Source organism: Acinonyx jubatus, chromosome A2 (assembly GCF_027475565.1).
Source record: "Acinonyx jubatus isolate Ajub_Pintada_27869175 chromosome A2, VMU_Ajub_asm_v1.0, whole genome shotgun sequence".
NCBI classification, from domain to species: domain Eukaryota; kingdom Metazoa; phylum Chordata; class Mammalia; order Carnivora; family Felidae; genus Acinonyx; species Acinonyx jubatus.
Window position 1 is genome coordinate 19464000 of NC_069383.1, and position 27975 is coordinate 19491974.

The 27975-nt window shown below is 42.7% G+C and overlaps 1 protein-coding gene across 1 annotated transcript in view; it reads right to left on the reverse strand.

The window, feature by feature from the left end:
- Nucleotides 1–27975, reverse strand: part of EXOC4 (exocyst complex component 4) — a 743049-nt gene that overhangs the window by 181406 nt on the left and 533668 nt on the right. Inside the window, exon 11 of the mRNA XM_015073047.3 lies at nucleotides 27268–27487. Coding sequence (XP_014928533.2) covers nucleotides 27268–27487 — 220 coding nt within the window. The remainder of the gene's footprint in view (nucleotides 1–27267; nucleotides 27488–27975) is intronic.

Here is a 27975-nt window from a genome sequence, read left to right on the forward strand (position 1 = left end):
TCTGACAGGTGGGGGAAGTGGGGAGGTGACCAAGGTAACCTTTAAGGCCTTTCGGTTCTAAACATTACCTGATTCTGTAAGTCTGTTCACATATGAGTGTTCTGAGTACTTCTCAGAACATGAGGTCCCTGTGATACTCTGGTAAGAAGAAATTCACCGGGAAACACTGTATACCGGGTCCCCTTCCGGAATGTGCTACTACTGTAAAATTACCTTTTTCAAGTGATTTTTTTCCAAACCGATGTTTACCTTGAGACTGGCTGCCACACAGTATCATTAACATCCCACAGAATTGGACCCTGTGGAACGCAGTTTGGGAAAACACTAGCCTACACTACGGGAAACATATTCTTTTCTCCTTAAAACACCTTAAAGTGCAAAGATGCCAGGATTTCCAACTCTGCTCCGTGACAAACCTCTGGGCTGAAAACAGGGAAGTTATGCAGCACCCAGAGAAAATTTTTAAATTTTTACAATTTTATCCAGACAAGCAATCTGCATATCACAGGAACTGGAAGGGTTTTGTTGGTTTAGAAGAACACAAACAGATCAAAGAAATTGACGTTCTATTGAAAAATCGTTCCTGAACATATTTATATTATAGGAGTTGTTTCTTTGAACACTATGCCCATGAATAACCCACAGATCCTTAGTCGCAAGATATTGAAAACATTAATATTTCATACGCTGAAGTGCTGAGAGATGAACATTCATAGTAAGTATGTTGTCAAAGCTGACCAAAACCAAGAAAAGATAATGTAGTTTTTAGGGAAGGCAAGTCTCATCTTTGGTTTCACAGTGATATTAATTTGGGGGGAATGCAAAGGATTGAAATGGCTCACTCAGTCAACAAATACTTGAGTACCTACCATGTGCTAGGCATCGCAGCAGCAAGGGTGAGCAAATCAAGACACCAGGCATGCTTTCAGGAAGCATTTCATTATTTAGGAAAGGAGGCAAACAATTAAATTAGCCACTAGAATACATTGTGGTAAGCAAGGTGATGAGCTGGGGCTGGTTCCTATTGAGCGAACTGGTCCACTGTTAGGACTGGTGAACCACGGGCATTATGAGACACACATGTACTATTATTATTATTATCATCATCTATTCTTTTGAGGTTATTTGCATGTATCGCATCCATGCGGTGAATATTCTATACTGTGCACGTCTCAGGACCGCATTCAGCACCATGCTGGCAGATTAAAATTGGCCGCGGTAGGACTGGTTACACACAGAGGTTCGCAAACACCACAAACCAGGGCTTGATTTATTGACCTCTCCGACCCCCTGTTTTTTTTATTCCCTAGAGAGCAGGTTGTTGAAAATTTACCAGAACCCCACCGGATTAAAAACTACTTTCAGGTCCCTTGGCTTCAGGTTAAAATAGATGAGACTTTCATTGAGAGATTAAAGTATCTTGGCATTCTTGGCTTCTGAGAGGCTCTCCCATATCAAAAAAACATATTTACTTTTGCCTAAACATATTTTCACTCGAGAAACATGTATTAAACATCATGTGCAAGACATTAACGGGTGAAGAAAATGACATGTATGATTCTGAAGACAGTGCTCAGACCAATTAGAAACTCTGTTATAGAGAATACATCATTCTACATAAGATACAATTATCTTCGCTGTCCTTTATGAAACATGTTTACAAGCCAGCATCCCTGGTGTTAAAAATATGGAAAGTGGGAAAGTTTCAGTATTATCCCGTCTCTTGAGTATATCCAATCCTTCCTGGTAAGTTTAACATTTTCACACAGAAACACTTAGATGGGAAGGAGACTATCTATATTACTGATCCCGCCTTTGACTGCCACGGGTGATGGAAAAGGTATCATAGATTATGTGGGCATCATCTCTCCTCTCCTGTAAGATCTTCCTGAAGCTGTGTACTTGGATGTACTCGGGCAAAAAGGGCCATTTCTGATTTCTTCCCTTTGCTATGTGATACGTTGTTAGGATTTCAAATTGGAACGCTATGTATATGAACCTTCCCAGAACAGTCTATCTCCCATCGTGGGGCTCTCTTGAGTTCTAAGACACTCCGATATGGTTGTGGGAAACTAGAAGGGAAGAGTAATCCTTTTACTCCTCTAGAAAAACTGCCCTTGCTGCTGCTAATCGTACTTATGAGGGAAAAAAGGCTGTTTACATAGTTCACAGTAAGTCTTATTCACCTGTATTATCCCATTCAACTTTCTAAGGGAGGCATGACAAGTGCTCGTACTCTAAATTTTATGAATAAATACACAAGTGACGAGACCCACTTAAGAGCACACTGTGATGATATGGGTTTGAGAGGTCATGTGAAACTCCAGCTCGAAATCCAGCAGTCTGGCCACTATACCATGGTCTGTGGGCCAAATCTGCCTGCTACTATTTTTGCAATTGAAGTCTGATGGAACAGTCACGTGTGTTCATTTATGTACCTTCCCGCTACCGAGGCAGAGTTGGACAGTTGCAGAAGAGACCATATCACCTCTGAAGGCTAAAATATTTCCCAACTGGCTGTCTACAGAAAAAAGTTTGCTGACCCCCGTCCTACAGTTGAGTGGTCCTAAATTTCCGGCAGCAATCGCACGGACTCTTTCAGCCTAATACATGGTGGGGCAATCTACAGACACCAGTACTGTAAGGGGGGGGGGGTGCTCGCTAGGCCCCCACGACCACCAGGGGGATACACGTCACCCCCACAAAACCACACCTCAGCTAAGGGTGATCAGATGGCTGTGCTCACAAGGTACTCGACTAACTCCGGGTTGATGGCCTATGATTTCTATTATTACCATTTTGAGGTTTATGAGAAACTGAAGGAAAAGGAAATGAATAGAAAGACAGAACTAAAGACTTCAAAGATGAAATGGAAGCCTAAGGTAATGAAGCAAGCAGCTGACGGGCCTAGAAATGGATTTTACAAAATTCCAGTCTCAGCTTGCCTCTTGCGTGGTCTTTCCTCCAATTTCCTTTTGGTTTACCCTCTATTTCTTTGCTTGACTGAAGCTCAACTATGTAGACATAAAATCAGGGTCATGTTCGACTATTTTTTGCTCTAAATTACAATTTTCCCCAGTGTGTGTGTGTGAGCGTGTGTGTGTGGGCACGTGCATGTGTGTATATGTGGGGGCGGGGGCGGAGTGAGGAGGCGAGAGCGCTCATCAGAGAACTCACTGCAAAGTCTCTTGGTTTGTTATGGTGAACAACCGCCTGCCTTTTATGTTCTTTTAAATCCTAGAAGCCTGACAAGTTGAGCTAGTCAACAAGAGACACTTCATTCCCCGTCCCCCATCCCCCGCTCCCCCCAAAACAAGAATGCACCGTCAGCACTCTGACACCACTACAGCGAAGACCAGATTACCGTGATTTGCGTTCACGGCATGATTATACAATGGACCTTTAGTCGGTTCAAGTAAGCAGGGCCTCCTCTACCTCACTGCCTGGCAACTGCAAGTGCAGAGTTTTGTTTCAACCAAGCTCCCGACTGGTGTCAAGAAAGATGTGATTTGCTGGGTGAGAGGGGAGAATGGTGTGGCTGGGACATGGGGCAGGAGTTGTGCGCTGGAGAGGGCAGCCAGAGGCAAAGTGCTTCTGTCAAGGAGAAAGTCCGCCGAGCCCCAGGAAAGGGTTTTCTGACTTTCCGGGAGAAGCAGCTTCCAGACAGTTCGGGAGGAGTCTGACCCACAAATGTCTCAGCCAGCACAATGGGCAGAGGCTCTGTTCCTAAGCCCATCGTCTCCGCTAGTTGGCCATACCTCTGCTCGTTGGCCATGCTCAATGCATTTCAACCGAATGGAATGTTCCCCGTCACCTCTCATAACGCGGTCCGTGGACGCTGTGGCTGCGGCTCTTCCACTAGGACAACACCACAAAGCACGTGCCTACCTGCTCAGGGTATGCCACCCTATCATCCTTCTAAATAGATAACAGCTTATTCGCTCAGGTTCACATAAAGAGAAAACATGCAGCATTAAAAACCGAAGCTCCCATGATGGGGAGGCTCCTTATACACACCAATCTTAATTTCAAGACGTCAACTTTGAATTTTCAGGTTTGAATTAAGGAAAGGCCCTTTTAAATTAAAAATTACAAAATCCATAGGAGAAAGACCAAAATTGATCACAATCCAAGTAGAAAATTCAGTGTGGTTTTCATGTAAACACCGATATTTTCAGACTTCCTTTTTAGTCAGGAATGGCCTTCTGAAGGGGATTTTAAGTTTGGTTACAAAAATGGGGTGGAATCTGGGGCGCTTGGGTGCTTCAGTTGGTGAAGCATCTGACTTCAGCTCAGGTCATAATCTCGAGGTTCATGAGTTCGAGCCCCATATTGGGCTCTGGACTGACAGCTAGGAACCTGGAGCCTGCTTCAGATTCTGGGTCTCCCTCTCTCTGCCCCTCTCCCGCTCACGCTCTGTCTCTCAAAAGTAAACACTAAAAAAATGGGGTAGAATCTGGGGTACCTGGGTGACTCAGTCGGTTAAGTGTCTGACTTCAGGTCAGGTCATGATCTCATGGTTCTTGAGTTTGAGCCCCGCGTCGGGTTCTGTGCTGACAGCTCAGAGCCTGGAGCCTGCTTCGGATTCTGTGTCTCCCTCTCTCTCTGCCCTTCCCCCCTCGCACTCTGTCTCTCAAAAATAAACATTAAAAAAATTGGGGCAGAATCTGAGGAAAAGGATAAAGCAATGCTGTCCCTCTTATGGAAACATGGCGGAGAGGTATGGCCAAGGACGGGGAAAGAAAAGGGAGCAGTAATCATGGTATATGCCAACCTGGTAAGAACGGAATGTGTGGTGGAGTAAACACTCTGAAATGAAATTGGGTGAAAATGTAAAACAGAATACACATCCTTGGAGCTGATTGCTGGAATCCATGAGCATGAAGATGGGCAACTGAGCGATTTTCTTGACAGGACTATGGGGGAAATGGTGCTGATTTATACTCATCTGAAGAAGCAGGTATAAATAATGACATTTGGGTAAAATAAGAATGGGCCTAAGAGGAGAGAGAGCAGAAAAGCCCTAACCCAGTATGGATACAACATTCCCGGTCTCAACAGATGCCATCTTTCTAGTCTACAAATTAAAAACCTGGGACCATCATAGACCTGGCTTTCCATGCCCACCTGTATCAGTGATTATGTGATTCTACAGCCTGATCCCTTTCATGACTACTGTCTCATTTCCTACTGCCTATCTCAGAGTTTTTCTTTTTTAAAAAAACCTCTTTATTGTGAAATAGGACACATATATTTCACAGTAACATCTACGTGAGAAGGTTTATGACAATGTATGTTTATGTTAATCAGGAAGCAAACCCCCAATGGAGACCCAAACATGGTAAAAAACAAAACAAAACAAAACAAAACAAAACAGAACTTTCCAGTATCCCAAGTTCTCTCCGTCCCAGTTGAAACCTTCTCTCTCACCACCTGTGGTAACCTTTATAATAATCCTTCTGCTGCTGCTCTTTATAATTTTACCACTTGGATATGTGTCCCTAAAATATATAGTATAATTCATAATTCTTATGAATGGAATCGTATTTTACATATTCTTTTGTGTCTTGCTTCTCGTTTTGAACGTAATTTTGTTAGATTCATCCAGACTATGTAGACCCTGCTATTCATGCACTGCTGTATGGGATTCCATGATAGGTGTAGAAGACAACGTATCTCTTTTCTTTCATATGCTATGCTATTCCATGTCTCTCTATTTTGTTAATGTCTTTTCCTCTACTTTGAATATGCCCCACCTTTGTGGATTCAGCTTAAGTATCACCTCCTTTATGAAATCTTTCTTGAATGACCACTCCCCCTCCTGAACTCCCAACGTGCCAAGTACAAATGTAGATCGCGGAAGGTCTAACACGGATTTGCTGACTGCCACTGTCTCCTAAATGATACACTTAACGGCAGTCTCTGGGCCTTCTCACCTCGGTAGCTCCCTATCTCACGCTGTGCTGCGTACTGAGTACACGTAGGATACGTGCCGGCTGAGTACATGCAAGGAGACTTAGAGAACTTTCAGGTTTAACACTTGAAACTTCAAAGAAATAAGGTTACACGTGACCCACGTCCACAGATTTAAAAGCTGCACCTGTTACACTGGCCGGCGGCAGTTCAGAAGTCTGGATTTTCATCTTCCCATAAGGCACCTGTCCTGGTAAGATCTGGCCCCAAGTCCCCCATGGCCGATATCCTAAAGCTCACTAGTCCTCTTAAATGATGGCCCGCTTTGGTGTTCTTTCTTTGTTGATTACTAACTCATCTGCCCATTTCTCTGCTACCGGCAGACCGGCCAAGGCTAAGCAACCTGGCCAAGGAAAATACGGTGAAAATGAATTTATTAAGAGTGTACATTTTTCACCAGAGCACAATCTTCAAAGCAATGTGCTGCACTGTCATTATCTCATTACAGTAATTTCAACACTTGCTCCTGTTAACTTATTAAAAAACATTTTAAATCATTTTCTTCATTGCAGGCACAACAAACTATCTCATTACCCAAATATGGATCAGCGCCAAGTGATATGGCAAGGGATGTGATGGGAGGAAGGCACATAGGCAGACAAGAGTCAGGCTTCGGAGAGAGGCATGCCCGTAACAATAAATTGACCATAAACCACCGCTTGCCAGACAGGAAGTGAGTTTTCAAAATGTTGTCACATTGTGCCACAACAGCGCTAAAACATGATGCCTCTTGTCTTCTTCTAAGTCCCCTAGAGAGAAAAGATACCTTGTTGATTGGCCTACATTTTTTTTCCTCGCGTAATATTGGTAGAGCACAAATTAACCTCTACCCGTTTCACATATATGCTTAACATTGTAAGACAAGCCTTTGTAAACCTTTGGATGAAAACCTTCAAGTTTAAAAAACACACTTATCATTTCAAAGACATTGTCTAAAGCAAAGGTTGGCAAACTATGGCTGCAAGCCAAATCCAGCCACTACATTTTTTTGTAATTAAAGTTTTATTGGAACACAGCCATGCTCGTTCACTGACACACTGTCCATGGTTGCTTCTATACTACAATGGCCCAACTGTTCAAATAGAGACCACACAGCTTGCAGAGATGCATGGAAATATTTGCTCTCTGGCCCTTTACAGAAAAAGCTTGTTGGCCCCTCGTGTACAGCCTTCTACTCAAAGAATGGCTCACGGACCAGCGGCTTCAGCATTACTTCAGTGTTGGTTCAAAATGTAGAACCTAAGGAATCAACCAGACTGAATCAGAGAGAGAGAGAGCACGAGTGAGGGAGGGGCAGCGAGAGAGAGAGAATCCCAAGCAGGCCCCATGCTCAGCGTGGAGCTCAACGTGAGGCTTGATCTCACAACCGTGAGATCGCAACCTGAGCCTGTGTCAAGAGTTGGATGCTTAACCAACTGAACCACCCAGGCGTCCTGGGACTCACTGAGTCAGAATATGCATTTTAAAAGGATCCTCCTGGTGGCTAAAATGAATATTAAAATTTTAGAAGCATTGGGCTAAGGAACACAGTCCTGAAGATAAGTAAAACGACAAAAAAGAGGAGCGCCTACTACTAGATTGACAATATTTTATTACTGGACAATAGAGGAGAGGGCTGCTTGCAAAGATCTGCATACAGATGAAGAGGAAAAAAGAGGTAGGTTGAAAATTCTGGAGAGCATGAAGATTGTACATGAAGGGGACAGATTTCTGGTGTCCATTTATATGCTCGGAAAGGACGGGACGTGCACAAACGACTTTACCCCAGACAGCTAGGTTTTTGGAAAAGAACCATCACTCCTGAAAGCAGGTTCAGTCGAGGCCCAGTATTGCTCTCCCCAGTGCAAAAACAACAAGTAAATAAGAAACACATTTGCCAATTTCAACCAAGTCCATTTGGTTGTCATATTCATTTCCTTTTTAAATACTCCATTTTCCCTGTGTAACAAGAAAATTGTTTTTCCAATAAGGCAAATGGGTTATGATTTGTTCCCTGAAATAAACATGTTATAAAATCTACTTTAAATCTCTATTTTATTATGTGTTATTTGTGTTCCATTTGTAACCAGCTATATGCTGTCATTTTGGGTTTGCTTTATCCAACACTATAAGGATCTGACAGAGATGAATATCATTTCCCCTCAAAGTTACAGAGCCTGATCCATTATTATGTTTATATTTCGCATCCTTCGTTTTCTAAGTTCTTGGGTTGGCAAGTTTCACTGTATCCAAACTAGACGCCTCCAAAGAGAAACATAACAACATATAAAGAAGCACAAGAACCATTTTGCGAACTTTCTTCCAACCGATGGACAGCGCAACTCCGACTTGTGAAAAACACGTGTTAGGATCCAAATTCTCACTGGAAAAAACAGCTTCATTGAGACGGAAGAAAGATATCAGGCAGTAATTTGGGAGGAAAAGTTATTACTGCTCCTTTCTGAACAACTTGTAGTGGCTCAGAGACGATCACCTTCTGTTCCCAAAATGCACCTTGCTTTGGGCATGCTGGACTTACCAGGTAGAAAATACATTTGCCAAGAAAAGGCAATCCTTTAAGAGCTTTCACACTGGACCGTCTCTGACTTCAGAGGTGACAAACTGACTTCTGTCACAGAGAATGTATACTTTTTATCATCCCCTGCTCTTCGAATCAGATCTGACAACAAGGGAATTTGGCTGATAACTGATGGTCTTTTTCCAGAGCACCATGGAATGTTACAGCTGGAAGGATATTCTAAAGAGGACCAGTATCCTCTGTTTGGAGATGAGAAAGGCAGGCCCAAAGAGGTTAAGTGCACTGCCCAAAGCTGCATCACAAGTGGGTAGCAGATCACCAAGATATTCTATCCTGGAAGGCACTTTCTCTCTTCTTTTAAATTTTGCCTTCCTTAGTGCTCAGGCCAGTGCCCGGTACACAGTAGGCATTCAGAACTTGTTTGTTCAGCGGCACAGAGATTCCAGTCCAAAGTTTTCTCCACAGTGCCATGCTTGTTCATGTTTAACAATGGATTAGTCTATCTTCCCAAAGAATCAGAAGTCGTATTTCAAATTATGCTTCCACACAGGTATAATTAAATCTTTAAAAGGTGGGATGGCAAAGAAATTAGAGGCTAGAGCATAACAGACATTTTACAACCCGCGGATGCCAACGGCAGGAAGCCCACCTTGTGCCGCCCCCCTCCCCCCATGTGTAATGGCAATTATATTCCAGGGCGCATAATACAATTATCTAAATGAAACCAGGAAGAAAAAAAAAAAAAGAGAAAAAGGAAGCAACATAAAAGGATTAGCTGTTCAAGGATTCGGGGTTGGAGGAGGGAGGGGGATGGATCCAGGCTGACAATTTCATAAAGTAGCCATCAATTATTTAAATCACTGTGACTTTTCAGACAGCATTCTGGACAGCAAGGGGAAAAAAACAGTCTAAAATTTTGAAAACCACAAATTAGGAGAGAGATGCTTGTTATTTGGTTTTGGAGTGAAATGTGCTCTGCCTTTAGAGAAAGGAGCAAAAAGAAAAGCAAAGTCACCCTAAACAGGAGGTGGTGCGAGATGTTCTTTTTCTGAAAGTGCCAAAGAACGGAATAGTTCCCTTATAGTTACAAGTGTTGGTGCTAAAATCCAATGTAAACAAATTACTCAGAACAGGAAAGGGGGAGAAGGTTTTAAATAATACGGTAGGTAGAAGAGAAAGAGAACTGGGTCAGCAAAAGAGGGGTCTGGATTCTACTCCTGGAGCTGTCATTTATCAGATATATCACCTTAGACCATACACTTAACTAGTTAAGCTTCAAATTCCAGCTCTAGAACTCTTTGGGAGTCCAGACTTTCCGTGGTAGAAAATATCAACACTAACTGGGGAAAATTTATACTACAAGCTAACCACATACAATCAGAGTTAGGGCTTACACAGAACACGTGTCTCACGTGTGGAAGTTTGGTTACAACATTCCTTGTCTGCTAAGTTGTCTTTCTGCTATAGAAGTAAACCAGCATGTACCTACCTGTCCAGAAGTGAGGAAGGAGAATTAACATAAGCCTAAAATTTGCACCAAGACTGGACGTATTTGCATTTGCTAAGCTAGCTCGACAGCAATTGATTGTTGCTACCCAGGTACAAGACTTCCAGGTGGGTTAGTACTCAGGGGGTCAATCTGATGTAGTTTCAGGAGCCAATTAGCTTGGTTTTTCCTACATATGGTTAGCTGGGAAAAAGTAAAAATAACTTTCGATCCGGTCACTTATGATTATTTCTGTAAAACCACTCCATAAAAAGAGCAGACATTATAAATATATAACTAGTCACATAAATATTTAACTAATGCATTTTAGCCAAATATATGAACTATAGCAAGATTTTTAAAAATATAGTTACCCAGGGATTAATTAAAAACACTCAGCAACTAAACTGTAACATTATAAATTACAACTTCTATCTGAATTCTTCTGTTTTTCACTTAAAGAGAAATCTTTAATTTTCTCATATTTATGTTCTGTTCATCAAAAAGTTTCTGATCACTTGCAGCTTACAAATTTCCTGTCATGCTGGGTGTTGGAGAAAGTTCTCTCTGCACTTACAGTCTGGCCCCTCTACACACAAAAAGGACCTGCTAACCGAATCGAGCCTCTGAGCTTGTGCTGTATTTTACGAATATGCAGGTGACTGTACATTCAAGAAGGATGTGCATATACCAACGCATGTCCCCACTGCCCAGGCTGTAAACACACACATTTTTTCTTCTCTCTCTATTCCATCTTCTTCACTGCTGGCTGGTATACAAATCAGGCTCCAATGGGCCCAGCTGACCCCGTCACCTAACATTCAAAGGTGTGCAAACAGAAAGCAAGAAGCCCCTTAACAGACCCCTGGCCTCTCTTCCTGGAAATTTAACACAAAAGCTCTTCTTGAAAGACACAAGCTTAGCTCTTGACAAAGCAAGGATTCATTCCCATGTGGCTGGTTCCACTGGGTTTAGCTCCTTCTATAAGCAATCCCTGGGGGCACCTGGGTGGCTTAGTCAGTTAAGCGTCTGACTTTAGCTCAGGTCATGATCTCATGGTCCATGAGTTTGAGCCCCGCGTCAGGCTCTGTGCTGACAGCTCAGAGCCTGGAGGCTCCTTTGGATTCTGTGTCTCCCTCCTTCTCTACCCCTCCCCACTCATGCTCTGTCTCTGTCTCAAAAATAAACATTAAAAAAAATCCCTGGAGGAGGAACCCCAAATCCCAGAATAAATTTACTTACTGTTAGCACTGAATGAGTTGGTAAAATTATTTTATTTGCTCTTTTGGACTATTAATTCCATGTTTCCAGATAGCGGAAAGTCCCTATGCCTTTTTTTCCCCTTCTAATGGGCAAGAGCGTTTTTTTTTTTTTTAACCCTTACATGGATGTTCTCTCCTACTATTTCAGTTGGAAGAAGAAAAATCATTAAATTCTGAAGGTGTCTGTCACCAGTGAATTCCCAGGACTATCTTTGCAGACAGAAAATGTTGGTGCTATCTGACTCACGGCCACCTGACTCATGGCCACCTGACTCACGGCCACCTGACTCACGGCCACCTGACTCACCGTCTTCTACTGTGGTTGTAGCTGCAAGTCTCCAGCAGGGTGGTCTTGTGGGGGGAGGGGCCTAGGAGGAAAGGGGGAATTGGACAAAGAGTGTTTTTCCTGGAAAGGAATGCTAAGTATTTTTAAAAAAATAGAACCTAAGAGTAAGTTTTAAAATAGCACCTAAGAGTAAATGTGGGTATTTTTACTTTTGCCTTTTTCTTATGTACAAGTTTACTCATCATATTCATAGTTTCATTAAAGCACTTACCACCGGGGCAACTTTGTTTATTTGTAAGTCTGTCCTCACCACGGTCGCAACCCCATTCATCCTCACAATTTCTATAAACAGTTAAAAACAACACCCAACTGATTTGAAAACTTACGATCATAAATCTACAGGGTGGACGTCTGTGGCAGCTTTGCTCATAATCCCCCTGAACGGAAGCGACCAAGATGCCTTTAATAGGTAAACAGATAACCAAACTGGTATATCTGTATCACATACTACATCCATAATCCATACCATGGACTGTTATTCAGTGATGAAAAGAAATGAGCTGCGAAGCCATGAAAAGCTATGAATGAACCTTATGCATATTGCTAACTAAAAGAAGCCAGTCTGAAAAAAGCTAAATACTGTATGATTCCAATTACATGAATTCTGGAAAAGCCAAAACTGTAGTGACAGTAAAAAGATTACTGATGGCCAGAGATGTGGGGAAAGGGGAGGTGGGTTGAAAAGATGAAGTATAGGGATATTTGGGGGAAGAGGGGTGGTAAAAACCGTTTTGTATTATGCTATAATGGCAGATATAGGACATTAATGCATTTGTCGAAACCCACAGAACTCGAGAGCACAAAGAATGAACCTTAATGTATGCAAATTAAAGAATCATTTAGAAGGCTAAGGGATCCCGGGGTGAAGTGCAGAATGTGACAAAACCATCCAGTTGTATTACAAATATATAAAACGACCTTCTTGAAAGGAGTAGGAGAAAAAGGTGCCGACCCAAGCAATTTCAGAAACTGGTAGGGTATGTAAAACTAAAGGCAAAAGAAACTGTACATTAAGAACTAGGCCCTAGCTGATCAAGCTGTTTGTCACAGGGCATGGGTTAGTAATTCTGATACTGCTGGACGTATTTGCTGGGCTTCAATAGTTGAGCAAATGGATGGTGGATGGTGGGAGCCAGATTTTTTTTTACTACTGGAGAAGGAGGTTTCAGATAAGTAAGGTGAGAGGAGGAGGCTAGAATGATCCACACAGTAATGTGCTTGAGTTGGAAACATCAGTATGAATTCATTTTTAGTTAATATATACACATAAGTAGCTATGTGCAGAAATAGGTATGGATAAGAATATACACACAATATACAATATAAGCCATAGATTTATTTTCTCTACCAGCAGAGAGGACCTAGAAGTAATCATGTTCAAGTAGCAATAATCCAAGTCCCCAGATACTGATTGCCAATGCTATTGTCTAATAACAGAAGCTGGGGCTCCTTGGGAAAATGCTTGATTCTAGGACTGGGGCGGAAAATATACAGATGGAGCGTGGAGCATGTTGTAGTGCCAGAAAACAAGAAATGTTAAAAAAAAATCACAAAGATAGGGACACAGGAGGTACAGGTGCTAACAGAAAGAGCTCCCAGTGGCCAAAGATGGAGCAACGTGAGCAATAAAAATACTGTGTTATAACCTGCTGTACACAGCAAAAATCCACAAGTCCGTACAACATAAATAAAGTAGTATTGTGTCATAACCTGCTGTATACAGTAAAAATCCACGAGTCCGTACAACATAAATAAGCAGCTAAATACATACAAAAATAGAAGAGAAGAGACAAATCTCTCATGCGGAAGCTCTCCAAATAATTGATGCAAATACTCTACCCTCAAGGAAGTGGACCACAACTCCCTACTCCCCCCCGCCGTGTGGGGCTGCAGGCAGACTTCCTTCCAGAGAGTAGACTATGCAGAGGAGGGGAAAGAGCAACTTTCTAGTGGAGAAACCTGACAAACGCTGCCTCAGCCAGATGCTCAAGGTTGACAGTGATAAGTCTAGCTGATAGCATCATGTCTATCTGATATGATGTGATCAGAGCGGCACCTTACCTCTGTGGTCTTCCTTCCCAAAACACATACTCTCTCGTCGAGTCATGAGAAAAACATCACACAAACCCATATGGCAGGCCTTTTTACAAGTATCTAACCCACTGTCAAGGCCATTCAAAAAAGGGAAAGTCTCAGAAACTGCTACATCCAAGAGGAACCTAAGAAGTCAAGCCCAGTGACTGCCATGTGGTGTCCTGGACGGGATACTGGAGCAGAAGAAAGACGCCAGGTAAAAGCCAAGGCAACCTGAATAACGTAAGGGCATTAACAAGAATGTATTAATACTGGCTGGTTAAATGCAACAAATGCACCATGGTAATAGAAGATGCTAATAACAGGGGAAACGAGGTGTGGAGTGTATGAGACCTCTCTGTACTGTCTTTGCAACTGTAAACCTCAGACTTGTTGAAATAAAAAGCTTATTTAAAAAAACAAATATTTAATGCTACTTTTCTTGGCAAACAACACAGGCTGGCTTTTACACACCATATCCCTAACTGTGTAAGCCAGAGGCTTACTGTTGGCAATTTCTAGTGTATTCATTCACCAAAGGAGCACCTACTATGTGTCAAGAGATTTCTTTTGGCTCTAAAGTAAAACTCTGAAAGGACGGAAGAAAAGGAGATACTTCTTGTTTGAGGCGCAAGAAATCACCTGACAGGTCAGCCCTCTCTACATAGGCAGGCTGTTCATTTTGGTAAAGCCTGGGAAGCCATGGGCAAACGCAGCACGCAAGGTCACCAGAACACTTTTGCAAGCACCTGATTAGGCAGCTTTGACCTTGGAAGGACCAAGGGGAGAACAAATGAAAACATGCTTTGTGGAATAAAAAGGAAGAAGCAATTAAGCTCCTGTGGTTGAAACAGGGCAAGGAGGAGTCGTATGTGTCCCATGAAGAGAGGTACAGAAAGCCTTTCATTTAAGTGCAGCTATCTGAATTTGACTTTGTAGCTCTTTGCAAGTGAATATACTCAGGGTATTCTGGACTCCAAAGATATGACCATCCATCATGGGAATAGCTGTAACCATGGAGGGAAAAGAAGCAGATAAAAATGAGGAGAAAAAGAAAGGGAAACTGAAAGCCTAGAAGGATTTTTTTTTTTTTGCCTTCCAGAAGACTCTATTTCCAATATGCACAATCCAAAAAGGACATCATGACACAGATAGCCTGTTAATGAGCTAGCTGCGTGTTGCCTTTTCCCCAAAGCAGGGCTTTAACTGACAGAGCTCCTGTGTGTCTAAAAAGGTAATCGGTGGGAAATATACGGCTTAATTTTTAAATACATGAACACGCTACAACCAATGGCTGCTCACGTGGACAGAGGTGATGAAGAACCCCACCCAGGCACTGCCTGGGAGGGCTCACAATCCCTGTCCCACAAAGTCAGCCTGTTTGGCCGATTATGACGATCAAAAGAACGACTTCAAATGCCAGGCTGAGCAAAATGTGGGGGCTCGCCAAACCTCAGGCAGCCAGGAAGGTCACTACCTGAAGCTTCAGTCTGAAGAGAACACTCACAGGAAACTTTTTTGCCTTCACTTCTAAGCTGGGACACTGGATCCCTGCCGTGGATGGCCTCCCTGACCCTAGGCTCGCTCCCTACCCTCTAATCCTGTCTGTGAACTGCCAAAGCCCACTCTCCCTCAAAAGCTCATTCTTCCGTTAGGCAAGGTCAAATCAGACAAGAGCCAAAGAACTCCTTTCACTAGAACTTTTCATGACTGTGCCTCTTCCCGCTTCATTAATTTTTTAATGTTTGCTTATTTTTGAGAGATAGTGAGTAGGGAGGGGCAGAGAGAGCAGGAGACAGAGAATCCCAGCTGCGCGGGGCTTGAACTCACGAACCTTGAGATCGTGACCTGAGCCGAAATCAAGACTCAGACGCTTAACCAACCACACTTGACCGACTGAGCTACCCAGGGCCCCCCCCCCCCCCCGCTTCCCTCTTTGAAAGTAAACTGTTCTGCTTGAAGTTTAAGACCTGCATAACAAGTTTTGTGCCCCTTGTTATTCTTATTTCCCACTCCCCATTCATCCTTCACTCAGGTAGTCTAACCTCAACTGTCTCATGAACACACCTTTTGTGTCTCTACTTATGTTATGCCCCTTGTTTGGGTTACCTTCTCCTCTGTTGTCTCCATTTCTACACGCCCTGCGATGCCCTGTTCAGGACCCACAGCTTGCCTGACATCTCTCGAATCCTCTAGTCCTCAGGGCCCTCAACTCTCAAACTGCAAATCTTCAGTGCTAGTTACAAACTCTCCCCCAAGGTGGTTTGCAGGCACGAGGAACTCCTATTCCCCAACTGGAAGCCCCTCTGAAATGGGAGCCATCCTTTGTGGAGCCCCACATTCCCTTTCTAGTGACAGCATCGAGCAGGTGTTTAACCAAGATGTATCATTTAGCTTTATCTAGAATTTCAACATAGAAATTACCCCACTACACTGCGTTGTCTATCACTCGTTCTACCAGACGTATCCGATTTTCGCCAGCCCATCTTACAGTATCTAAACTAACATAAATGCATGCAAGTTGATGAATAGGGCAGGATCCTTGCAAAGCCAGAGCAAGAACAGCTGCTTTATTTGAACAGTTACTCTTGAAGGGCCAATTAACTTTTAAGCTGAGATGCTCTGGTTTCTGCCTTTTCATTTTCTCACTAGAACATCTCCAAGCCAGAGCTGTGACACTCAGAGCAAAATTACTTAGGCTAAGAACCTTAAAAATTGCCCAAAAACAGCACTTCTCTGTCTCCACTCATCTGGCTCCTACTGGTAATCTCGCCAGATCAGCAATTCTGCTGCTCCCAAGAATGATAGCTATCATTTCCTTAGGCTGTCCGGCCAGACTTTTCTCGCTTGGTACCTTTTGATAGGATGTTCTTCCTCTTCTGTAGCATTTACGGAAAAGAAATAAATCTGAAGATGCCTTTGTTAGCAAGTAAAGTCAAACACACTTCGGGCAAAGGCAGCTCTCTATGGATCTGAGCGACAGAGTGTTAATGTAGCTCGGTCCCTGTCAGCAGACCTGTCATAAGTCATTACCTTCTCTCCTGCTTATCCACCAGGAGTGGGCCAAGGCAAGATCAAAGCAGACAGCAGCCAATCCACGTCCCGAACACCCCAAACGAGCCCTGTTTCATAGAACGGTCCAAGTGACAACTGAGATGGCCATCAGTGGGCCTACCTGGACTTAGAAAATAAGTTCAGAATCATCGTTTAAAATCCAGGGCTTATCCCTATATTGACGTCACTCTGAAGCAGCCTCGTGCTCTGACAAGTTTCTTAGTACCAAGCTAAGCTGGTAAACACGTGTCACTAACTGTAATTACTTTCTCATTCAACAGTCCCTCAGGACTCCTCTATCCACGTGGATAAAGCCGTCCAGCTTGCTCTTTTTAAACTGACCTCATAACCCAGATATAATAAATTCTTGAAAAGTTACATCTAAACTAAAATGTGTTCCCAACACATTATGAGGGATGATGCATTGTTGAAGAAAACATTTGTAATTACAACTGACTTGAAAAAACACACTTTGAAATCGTTAATAATTCTCACAGGGCTGGTTGTAAAGATCTTCTACACACACACACGCACACACACACACACACACACGCACGCACACACACAATCATCATTTTTTATCTCTCTGGGCACATGTGTATACTTGCTCACTCTCCCTCATTTCCCTCGCTCCTTGCTTTGCACAAAGCTACTTACAGAAGTCTAGTTAAGAAGGAACTTTCTAAGAAAACCATCTCATGCAGAGATAAGACGATAAAGATATCTGTAAAAATTCAAGTTGACCATATGATGTGCCTCTGTCTGCATATAAAATCACCTCTCATTTGCTCACTTCACAGTCTTTTTCATCAATAGTTATAAGGACAAGTTCCTATCAATAAAGGCAGTACTTACAGATTAATCACAAGCATAAGCCGGTCAATTTACTGTTCCGTGACACTACTTAAAGGAAACCGTTGGGTGAGTACTTTTAGAAATTGAACAAAGCAGTTACTTTCCCACTTAATTTATTTCTCTTTATGTTCCGACCTTCTAAGATATTAAAAACCTGTGAACAACATCATGGTAAAGTCCTTAGGGAACAACTGGGAATTCACTTCTGGGGCGGCTGACGAATTAAAACGACCAGGTTTGGTCATGCTGTGAAACAAATACAGCATAAAGTGTTAACAGTAGAATCTGGATGGTGAGTGTGTGGGTGTTTTCTGAATAGTTTTTTTCAGCCTTTTTAGGATTTTAAAATATTCATGATAAACTGTGGAAAAAATATTGCCAGGTTCTTATGCTGGTTGTCTAATCATGTATACCACACTGTCGGTAAAAACAAGTAAAGCTTTTCATTTCCCAGGAAACAGTTTTCATGCTTGTAGGTGTCTTTTTAGCACCATTCCCTTTAATGTTAACGGGTTTCTCTGAATGGAGGATCAGGTGGGTGTGTGGACCAATAATATTAAGACCCAACAATCCAGTATGTAGAGCAGTTCACAGAGCCCTGTTGAATACATGAGCCCATAAGGACTTCTCACCGTAGTCTTAGGAGGTAGCTTGAGTATCAGTCCCCTTTGACAGATGAGGGAAGGGATGGGTGTCAGGGGAGACAAGTGGCTTGGGCTTGTCTAACGTCACTGAGCTGACAAGACTAGATCCACATTTCAGGTGTTTTTCCCACAAGCCATAACATTTACATGAGTTATTTTCCCAAAAGGCTATGAAGCATCGCAACAAAATTTCACAAAAATAAAGTGTATTAAATCAGTAAACAGAAAACTACAAAAAAAAAAAAAAAAAGACCACAGGAAGACAATTTGAAGACACAAATGAACGTTATAAGATCCCTTAAGTCCCCATTGGTAACGAAAGATTTAATTTGCTCAGCTGTCTCAGAAGTGAACCGGTTGAGTGCTGAAAGCCCCAGTGACGACATAAACAACCAAAGACAAGAATAAAGGCATCTTCTACTCCATCGTCCTGGATAAAGCCTGATGCAACCACTAGTGGGTGATTTATCTGAGGCCCCCACTTGTCATAAAGAGACCAAACAATATTGCTAGTGAATAAAATAATAAGAGTAAAACTCAAGGAAAATCCCAACTTCAAACCGCGGTAAATTCGTATTTCTTTTGGTAAAGTGGGGCCATGAGCACCATCTCTCAGAATGTACAGGGGTGAAAATCAACTGATCGGCTCTCTTTTCAACTTTACGATTTTCATGATGACTTCCAACAGACCTTAAATGGGACTAATCTATTTACGCTGATAAAAGCTGAATGTATTGTGGACCACAGAGTCGAACGGCAACAATTGCCAGCGATGCAAATACCACTCAAAAGCAACATCGCTCGTATTCACACAGTGTGATATGATGAAGATATTGCTTCTGGCTACACTTCGTTGGGAAACCAGCAAGAGGTTACCGGCAGCACCTTGGCTTTGGGGGTCAGTGTAATTATCTCTAGCAAATCATTATACACAGTAAGGCAGCAAACTGTGTCTATCAACCTTCGACGAAACCTACTGAGAGTTCCGGCAATCACTCAGCCGACCACAAACTTTCATTTGGAACCCTGTTGACACCAGAATCGAGACGGTCCTGACCCTAGTGCCTGAATGGCAACGCTTCTACACTGCTTCCTGTCAGAAGGTTTTCAAGGAAAATAGAGCAAATTAAATATACTGAGTTCGCTATAACTTTCTTCCAATTATCAGCGATAGTAGGGGAACGCTGTTCAACCCCACACACAACCTCAGAATGTGATCTTACTTGAAAATAGGGTCTTTGCAGATATAATTATGGTAAGGACTGAGATGAGATCAGGTTGGCTTAGGGTAGGCCCTAAATCTTTTTTTTTTTTTTTTAATTTTTTTTTAACGTTTTTTTTTTTTAAATTTATTTTTGAGACAGAGAGAGACAGAGCATGAACGGGGGAGGCGCAGAGAGAGAGGGAGACACAGAATCGGAAACAGACTCCAGGCTCTGAGCCATCAGCCCAGAGCCCGACGCGGGGCTCGAACTCACGGACCGTGAGATCGTGACCTGAAGTCGGCCGCTTAACTGACTGAGCCACCCAGGCACCCGGGTAGGCCCTAATCTAATGAGACTGTCCTTCTAAGAGCCACAAAAGGACACACGGAGGAGACACAGGGAAGAAGTCCATGTCAAGATGGAGGCAGAGATCGCAATTATGCTGCCTGAAGCCAAGATACCCTAGGCAAGGGCCGGGGGAGTCCTCCTCTAGAACCTTTGGAGGGAATACGGTCCCTGGCCCCCAGAAGTGTGACTAAATACGTTTCTGTTGTTTTAAGCCACTCAGTTTGTGGTAATTTGTTATGGTAGCCCTAGGAAACAGATGCACTAATTTGATGGTCATCAACACCGCGCGTTGCTTCTGCTCCTGATAAACAATCAGCGGAGAAACTCCAGGAATAAAGAGAAAGGGGTCAAATAGTATTATCTCGTGCTGTCACACTAGGGTAGGGGGAGGCAGGAAACAGAGATTACTAGGTGGATGCTGGAGTCCAAAGGACGGTTGCAGGTAAATACAACTTAGTGAGGAAAAGAGATGTGGAGTGAAATCTAGACAGGAGTCAGCAGAAGTCTCGCCTATAGAGGCAAGAGTGAGGGAGCAGGCAGGTGACACATGTCAGGGCAGTCAATGCTGAAACTCACACCAATGTGACACGGGGACAGAAGGAGATGTGTTTTACAACCATTACTCCACCTAATCATTAGAAATAATTCCTGTGTTCCTATGAGGCCTATTTCACTATTCTGGCTTTCTGCAGAAGGAAAGATACGTACGGAGAAGTTACTAATTTGGTCCCAGCCACAAAGTTATCAGCTGAAATAGCTGGGCTGTAAATCCGTTTGTATCTGATTCCAAGGCTTATGTACCAAGCTTGGTTCAAAGTAGCAAAGAATGCCTTCCCTCATAAGCCTGACTGAATTGAAGAACGTCTCAACTATAATTTTTAATATACTCCTTCTCAGGGCAATAACTGAGTCTATGGAAGATCCAGACAAGTGGCCCTAATTCTGGCTGCATGCCGGGATCATCTGAGCATCTTACAAAACACTGGCCCCACTCCTGATCAACTGAATTGAATCTCGGGGATGGGATCTGAGCAGTGATGTTTGCAGAAAGCTCCAGGGTGATTCTTTTTTTTTTTTTTTAATGTTTAGTTTTTGAGACAGACACAGAGAGGGGGAAGGGGCAGAGAGAGAGGGGGACAGAGGATCTGAACTGCACTCTTAAGTGCTGACAGCAGAGAACCCGATGTAGGGCTCGAACTCATAAACCGTGAGATTGACAACCTAACCCAAAGTCCATTGCTCAACTGACTGAGCCCCCAGACTCCCCTCCTGGGTGACTCTAATGGATACTGCTGCTGAGAACTGCTGTTCTACACCCCACAGGTAAGGGTGGGAGGTGCAGCCGGCCAAGGAAGAGAAGGGTGTGGTGTTAGCAGGCCACGTCACGTCTCAGAACAACTCTGACAAATACCGGGGCGGTGAGGAGCATGAAAATACGCTCTAAATGTTTCAAGAATGCCTCCATTCTTTCTTGCACAGCTTCTGCTCTTTTCCTCCAGTGATGTGGGAATCAGAGCCTAAGCATTAGGAAAGCTGCTTCTTCCTCTCATTCCCCGACATGAGCCAGAAAACGGAGGCTCATCCTGTGTTTGCAAAGTACTTTGCAAAATTCAGCAATGTGCTAGACTAGGAAGCAGCTTCTGCTGCCACTGCAAATATTGTTTTTACAATTTCTGGGCCTGTATGAAACGAAGCCGGATAGTTGTGTTTTTTTGTTTTTAAAGTGATGACTGCTGTTCGCTGCAGTGCTGAGAGCCCGAAGCGTTAGATCCCATTTCCTGACCTCCAGCTGGGCATGGTGGTGTGATATATCGCAATACTTCTAAAACTTCAGTCTCTGTCAACATTACCAGGGGGGCTGGTGAGAACAAGATTCCTGTAGGAACTTGGCATTTCTTTCTTTTCTTTTTTTTTTTAACGTTTATTTATTATTGAGAGACAGAGAGACGCAGAGCATGAGCAGGGGAGGGGTAGAGAGAGGGAGAGACATAGAATCTGAAGTAGGCTCCAGGCTCTGAGCGGTCAGCCCAGAGCCTGACACGGGGCTCGAACTCATGGACCGTGAGATCATGACCTGAGCCGAAGTCGGTCGCTTAACCAACTGAGCCACCCAGGCGCCCCGGAACTTGGCATTTCTTACCAGCTCACGTGATGCCGACGCTGATGGTCCAGGGACCACACTTTGTGTTGCCCTGGTACAAAGCGGTGCTTCCCAAACTCTAAACGTGCATGCAGATCACATCTAATACTGTATAAACGCATATCAGACTCAGAGGGCTGATGTTCTTTTCCACAGATCACTCTCTAAGTAGCAAGGGTTTATAGCATATTCCACGGGGGGGGGGGGGGGGGGGGAGAATGTTTACTTGTACCTGTGTTCACAGGCTTAGATGCCCATTCATCAGTTTACCAGGTAAAAAGATAAAAACCCTGAGCATTAGCCTCCTAACTCCACCCCCCCTGTTTTTTGTTTTTTGGGTTTTTTTGATGGAGACAGTAAAGAAGAAAGAAATTTAAAAACATCCCCAAATCAATGATAAAGGTGGAAGCGGAGTGGGTATTTCTTTGTGTCTAAGGAAGGAAAACTTTGTAGACGCCTATAGATGTATAAGGTAATGAAAGAATATCCACTTCAATGGACTGTTTCCATTAGCTCCATGCCCAGGATGCCAGAATGCTCATTTCTCTGGCTTAGGAGAAATGAGGAATTGCTCCTAAGAGATTTCCTTCATTCGAATCAGCATGCTTTGCCTTGCAACAAGTGGAAGCCATTTTGAAAAAACAAACAAACAAACAAACAAACAAACAAAAAAGGATGGCAAGAGAGGAAGCAGACAATCAGACCACGAGGTATATTCAAATCCTGAGTTCATGTGGATAGCATCAGAGGAATAAGAATTGCAACATTTTAATTTAAGCATTGTCAACAATCTTAAACCCATGACCACGAATCTTGGGGAGAAAACATGCACACATCTGCCTTCGTCCTGAGAAAGGCATCATTAATTCATTCACTTGCAATCACGCAACCACTCATCCATTTATTAAATATGGAGTACCTCCTCTAGAGTAGACACCGTTCTAGGCGCTGAGGATGTAGGAGAGAACCCCCTGTGAGAAATACTTAAGTTACTCCATCTATTGGAAAGCGCCTTGGGCACCAAGGTGAGAGACGATTGGTTCCGTGCTTTTACTTCTTACTCTCTTAAAGGAGTAAGAAATTTAGGGCAGTGGGTCCCTAACTATGGTGAGAGCACAGCCTGGCCCCCACAATCTGTTGCAGATTGATACCTTTATAGAATACAACAGATATCGATTAATAATTTTTTTTTAACCACAAAGATATACAAAACACAAATCCCAATCGTTTTTGTTATTAGTTTCGACAGGCAATGGCAAATTCCTTTAAAAGGAGTGGGCGGGGGGTGTCTAAATGCTTCCTCTCCAATTCTGTACGTCTCACTGCAGACTGGTAACGAATAGCTTGCAGACAAGCATACTCCTCAGGCTACGTTCTGAGTAGAACTCATTTGGACACCGGACTCCAGGGTCAGTTGCCTGAGTTTGAATTATAGTTCTAGTACTTGCTAGCTATGTGACCGTGGGCAAGTTATTTAATTTCACTATGTCTGTTTCCTCCCCATAATAAAAGCACCACCCTCGCAAAGCTGTTGCCAATTCATGTAAGACACAAGCCAATACATACAAACCATCGGAATAGTGTCTGGCTCGTGGTTAATGCTATTGAAAGTGTCAGCTGCTCTCATTACTACTATCTACTATTATGAATGCAACTGTTACTGTTATTACTACCAGTACTTTGCTGCTGTATAATTTGGGCCAATACTTGCACAGCTGTGTGTTTACTTGCACACCTAGAAGATGGTGTCTGTCAACTCCTCCTTCCTATTTCCTTCCCTTCTGTGAATTCTATGACAGTGAAATTATGGATTCAAAAAGCACATCATCACCCATGGAAATGCCCCCTCGTAACAGACTGGCTACACTGCCCAGATGCCATTTCAGAGCAGTAGGGACAGAGGTCCTGGGGTTCTGGGCATGTTTGTTCATCAAACAAATGAAATCAGTCCTGACACAGCTGTCCTTCCACACCGCCCCTGGGGAATTGGGCTGGGCCACTGCTGTGGAACACTGGGAGCGGCCTCAGGGCACAGGTGCAGTCCTTTTCTTGTGGGAAACCAAAGGACAGTCAAGCAGAGGGAGTGACCGTAAAGGACATTTTTAAACTGCGAGTAACTGACTACTTAACCCACCCGCATCTTGTACGCCTATGTGTATTTCTCCAAGCTCCCTTCTTAACGGTTGTTTTGGATTCTCAGCAAAAATGTTTGAGAATTATTTATTTTGCTTCAGATTAGTCACTTACAATTAGCTGGGAATGAAAATGTCAAGGTGACACAGAAACACATTTAAGGAACACTGAAACTTGACCATGGAAACTTATGTCCGAAAGCAATTTACAATGATTATAAAAGCGAGAGGATGTCTCAAGATGGGAAAGGAAAATAACCATCTCATTTACTTTTTAAATCTCATTACTCTGAGAATATTAAACAAATTTATTGATATGGCCTAACTAATTTGGATTCTTAGAAAATAAAATTTTTATGAAGAAAAGAAAGGGCAACAAAATAACTAAATAAGAGAGCAGGTGTTTGGGGCTCTGACAACAAATTTGGAGATTAGTTAGTTGAATGATCTTAGTTTAAAGATTTACTCACATAAATAGAATTCTATCTGGACTCGGGTGAAGGCGGAGTTCTCATCTTGCCTCAGAATGGAGTAATCGATTTAAAAAACAAGAGCCACACTAACACTATGGCTGGTGACAGGGTTGGGCGTGATTTAATAAGACAGCGGTAGACTCCCCGAGATGTCATTGAGCCGCAAAGTGTGGCCCTGACATGGCCCAGCCTGTAGTCAACCAGTTACGAGTTTTAATGTGTTTCTGCTACTCAAGCTGAAAATTATTATGTATAATAAGCCAGCCTCTTTAGTACACAGATCCTCTCTGTAGTACGTTGTTGCCTTTGTGTTCTTTTAAATTCAGTACACCAAAGCATATTAAAATTGCTCTGTGCTGTACAGACTGACGTTGCAGGGACATAAATACTGGATGCTTTTCTGAAGGAGAGGAAGCTCATGATATGGTCAGCCAGAAGCTAGAGAAAGACAGGGTTTTGTCACTCTCTGTCTCTCGTCTTCCCACTCTGACTCTGCAATTATTTCTGACTCTCCAAACTTATCCAACTGTGTCTATCCATCCATCCATCTACCCGTGCATGTATGCACTCGTTCCATAAATTATGTATCGAGCCCCTTCGGCTGCCTGGTCCCGTACTATGCTTTTGGAACTTACGTTCTATTAGGAAAAGACAAAATAAACAAGTTGGAAAATCAATGAACTAATAATTATGGTAGTTGTGTGAAGATGAAAAAAAAACCAAAGTGTTAAAACAGTGACTAACTGAGGAGATCTATTCAGGATCTTGAGAAAAAAAGAGAACTCCAGGCAGATGGTCGAATGAAGAAACATTGATGAAGAGATGAATTACCGAGGTATGGGCAGTGCTGAAAGAAGAAAGGAGGGCTGGTGAGGCACCCAGAGTCTAATAGCAGAAAGTTTGTCATTAAGGGACAAAGAGAAGAAATGGTGTTACCAGAGCCCAGTGAGAGCTGCAGCTATGGAATGGGTGTCACCTGACAGGACCCCTGGATATGAGGGATGCACCCGTGGCCGGAACAATGATCCAAAGTGGAGAGGAAGGAGATAAGAAACAACCTTAATCTCTCTCTTCTCTTTCTTCTTCCAATCTGCTGCTAGTGCTTCCTATTGGCCAAACCAGATCTTAAGTCACCTGGGAAGGGAGCTTTGGTGATAAGAGTCCATGGAGTTCAGTTTCAGTGTTGGCACGGATTGGGGTGTCAGAGGGAGGGAAGAATGTAAAATAACCAGGGAAGGGGACCTACTCGGGTAGGACAGTCAGGAAAAGCTGCCCTGCGGAGGTAACATCTGAACTGAGACTCTGAGAGAACAAGGTCCCAGCCATGCAAAGAGCCAGCGGAAGGCGGAAGAGTAATCCAGTAGGGGCAGAAGTGAGCACATGCCTTTGCCATTGTCCCTTCTCTGCTTCCACACTTAGTAGAGATCCCTCACAAGGAATATATCTGACACAGACCCAGATGATCTGAATGTACCCTTTCGTAGGTGTGATGCTATTACTCAAGTTCTGGGAGAAGCAAATGCCTCTATTCTATTTTCTCAATACCACCAACGAGTTTTCTCATGGAAACGAATGCTCATGGTGGCGCCTGGGTGGCTTAGTTAGCTAAGCACCTGACTCCTGATTTCGGCTCAGGTCAAGATCTCATGGTTTGGGAGTCCAAGCCCTGCACTGGGCTCTGTGCTGACAACATGGAGTCTGCTTGGGATTCTCTGTCTCCTGTCTCTCTCTCTTTCTCTCTGACCCTACCCTGCGCTCTCTCTCTCTCTCTCTCTCTCAAAAATAAATAAATAAACATTAAAAAAAGAATACTCATAACTCGAACATTTGCCTACGAAAAGTCCAGGATGTCTATTAATTCTGATGTGCAAAGAAGGAAAAACCAAGGAACACATATATAAAGGCAGGTAAGGGCGAGCAACTGTAGCAGCTGTAACTCCTTTCCATTTATACACATTTTCTTTGAAAGAACTCAAGCCTTCCACACTCTGAGATATCCTTATTTTGTGCAACTTATTAAAAAATATGCCATCGTGTCCATCATTCTCTCAAATAAACACTATAAAAATACAATAACCATGTAATAATAGTTAATGTACATATATGAGTTAAACTCATACTAATACTCTTTTGGTTTTATATTTACCTTCAAGTCACTGGCTACAATGGATATACGCCGGAAGCCTATAAATCCAAATACTGACAAATTATTTTCTGTTGCCTAGAAACCATTTCTTTATATAGTCTATGTAAAATTTCCGGTATTAACAGGATCATGTGAATTAAATGATCTGCCTTTTAAAAGTCAGTTTGCTGGTGGGTTCAAATTCACTGTGAGCTAGCCAAGCTCACAGTAGGTCTGCCCTGAAATGGCACACAGGGTTTCCTGTTGGTGGTTGAGGTTAGGCATGGTAATTTCCTCTCCTTAAGTCCTGCATACTCCTGACACATTCGCCAGTGGAAAAAGAATTCCTCTCAAGGACAAGTTCCAGGAAAATAATGAGGAACTGCTTGCATATTAATGAGATTCACCACCTTCCATATTCAAAGCCAGCCACTTTTTTCTTATATAAGATCTTAAGGAATTTCCATTATCTCCCCATTAGTTTTAAATTCCCCTAGTGCCTGTCTAATTTATTTCCTCTTATTTTGTCTCTGATGAATATGGAAACAGATGGTAATTCTTCTTCTTTTTGTAATTTGTGTCTCCTGCCAATTCCATGAAAACTACTGATGAAAACAGTGAGTATATTATCACCTGTAGGAGAGGCCGTTGTACCCCCATCACCTTCATGGTGTCCGCATTAGCTAGGATCTTCAAGGGGTCAGATGTTTTAGTGACTCCTTCAATCTCCTTGTTGATCTCTGCCAGGACCTGGTTCAGGAAGATGTTTTTGATGTACACAGTGAGAAAGTCTCGAAGAGGACACTGCTTGGCTGGGCCGAGTCCCAGGGCATGCTCGATCTCTTGAATAAATCTGGAAGACAACAGAAGAAAATGGTCGTTAAATATATCAGAAAAATAGTTCTAGAAATATCATAAAACACATATGGGTATTTCTAGGCTTTGGCATGTCTTTCTATGGAGAGATGAGGGGGAATTCCCAGAATTCTTAACAAGAACATGTCATTACTTTGTTATTTGTCTCTATAAGAGTTCTTTTTATTTTTCTAAGTTATTATTTCACTAATTGAATAGAAATAGGACAAAATAGAACACATGACTGCTAAACTGAAAGGGGAAAAAAGGGGTAACACCAAAACCCGTTTGTATTATTTCAAGAAGGAAATAAGAATACAAAAAGCAAAGGCAGGCATGATGAACAGAAAATTACAGTGAAAATTTAAAAGCACACCCCCAAATACTCCGTATTTCTCACAGAGATCTTTATATGTGTAGATAGAAATGTGTTTGTTTTTTTTTTTTTTTAAGGGAGATTTGCATTTCCCTGATGATTAGTGATGT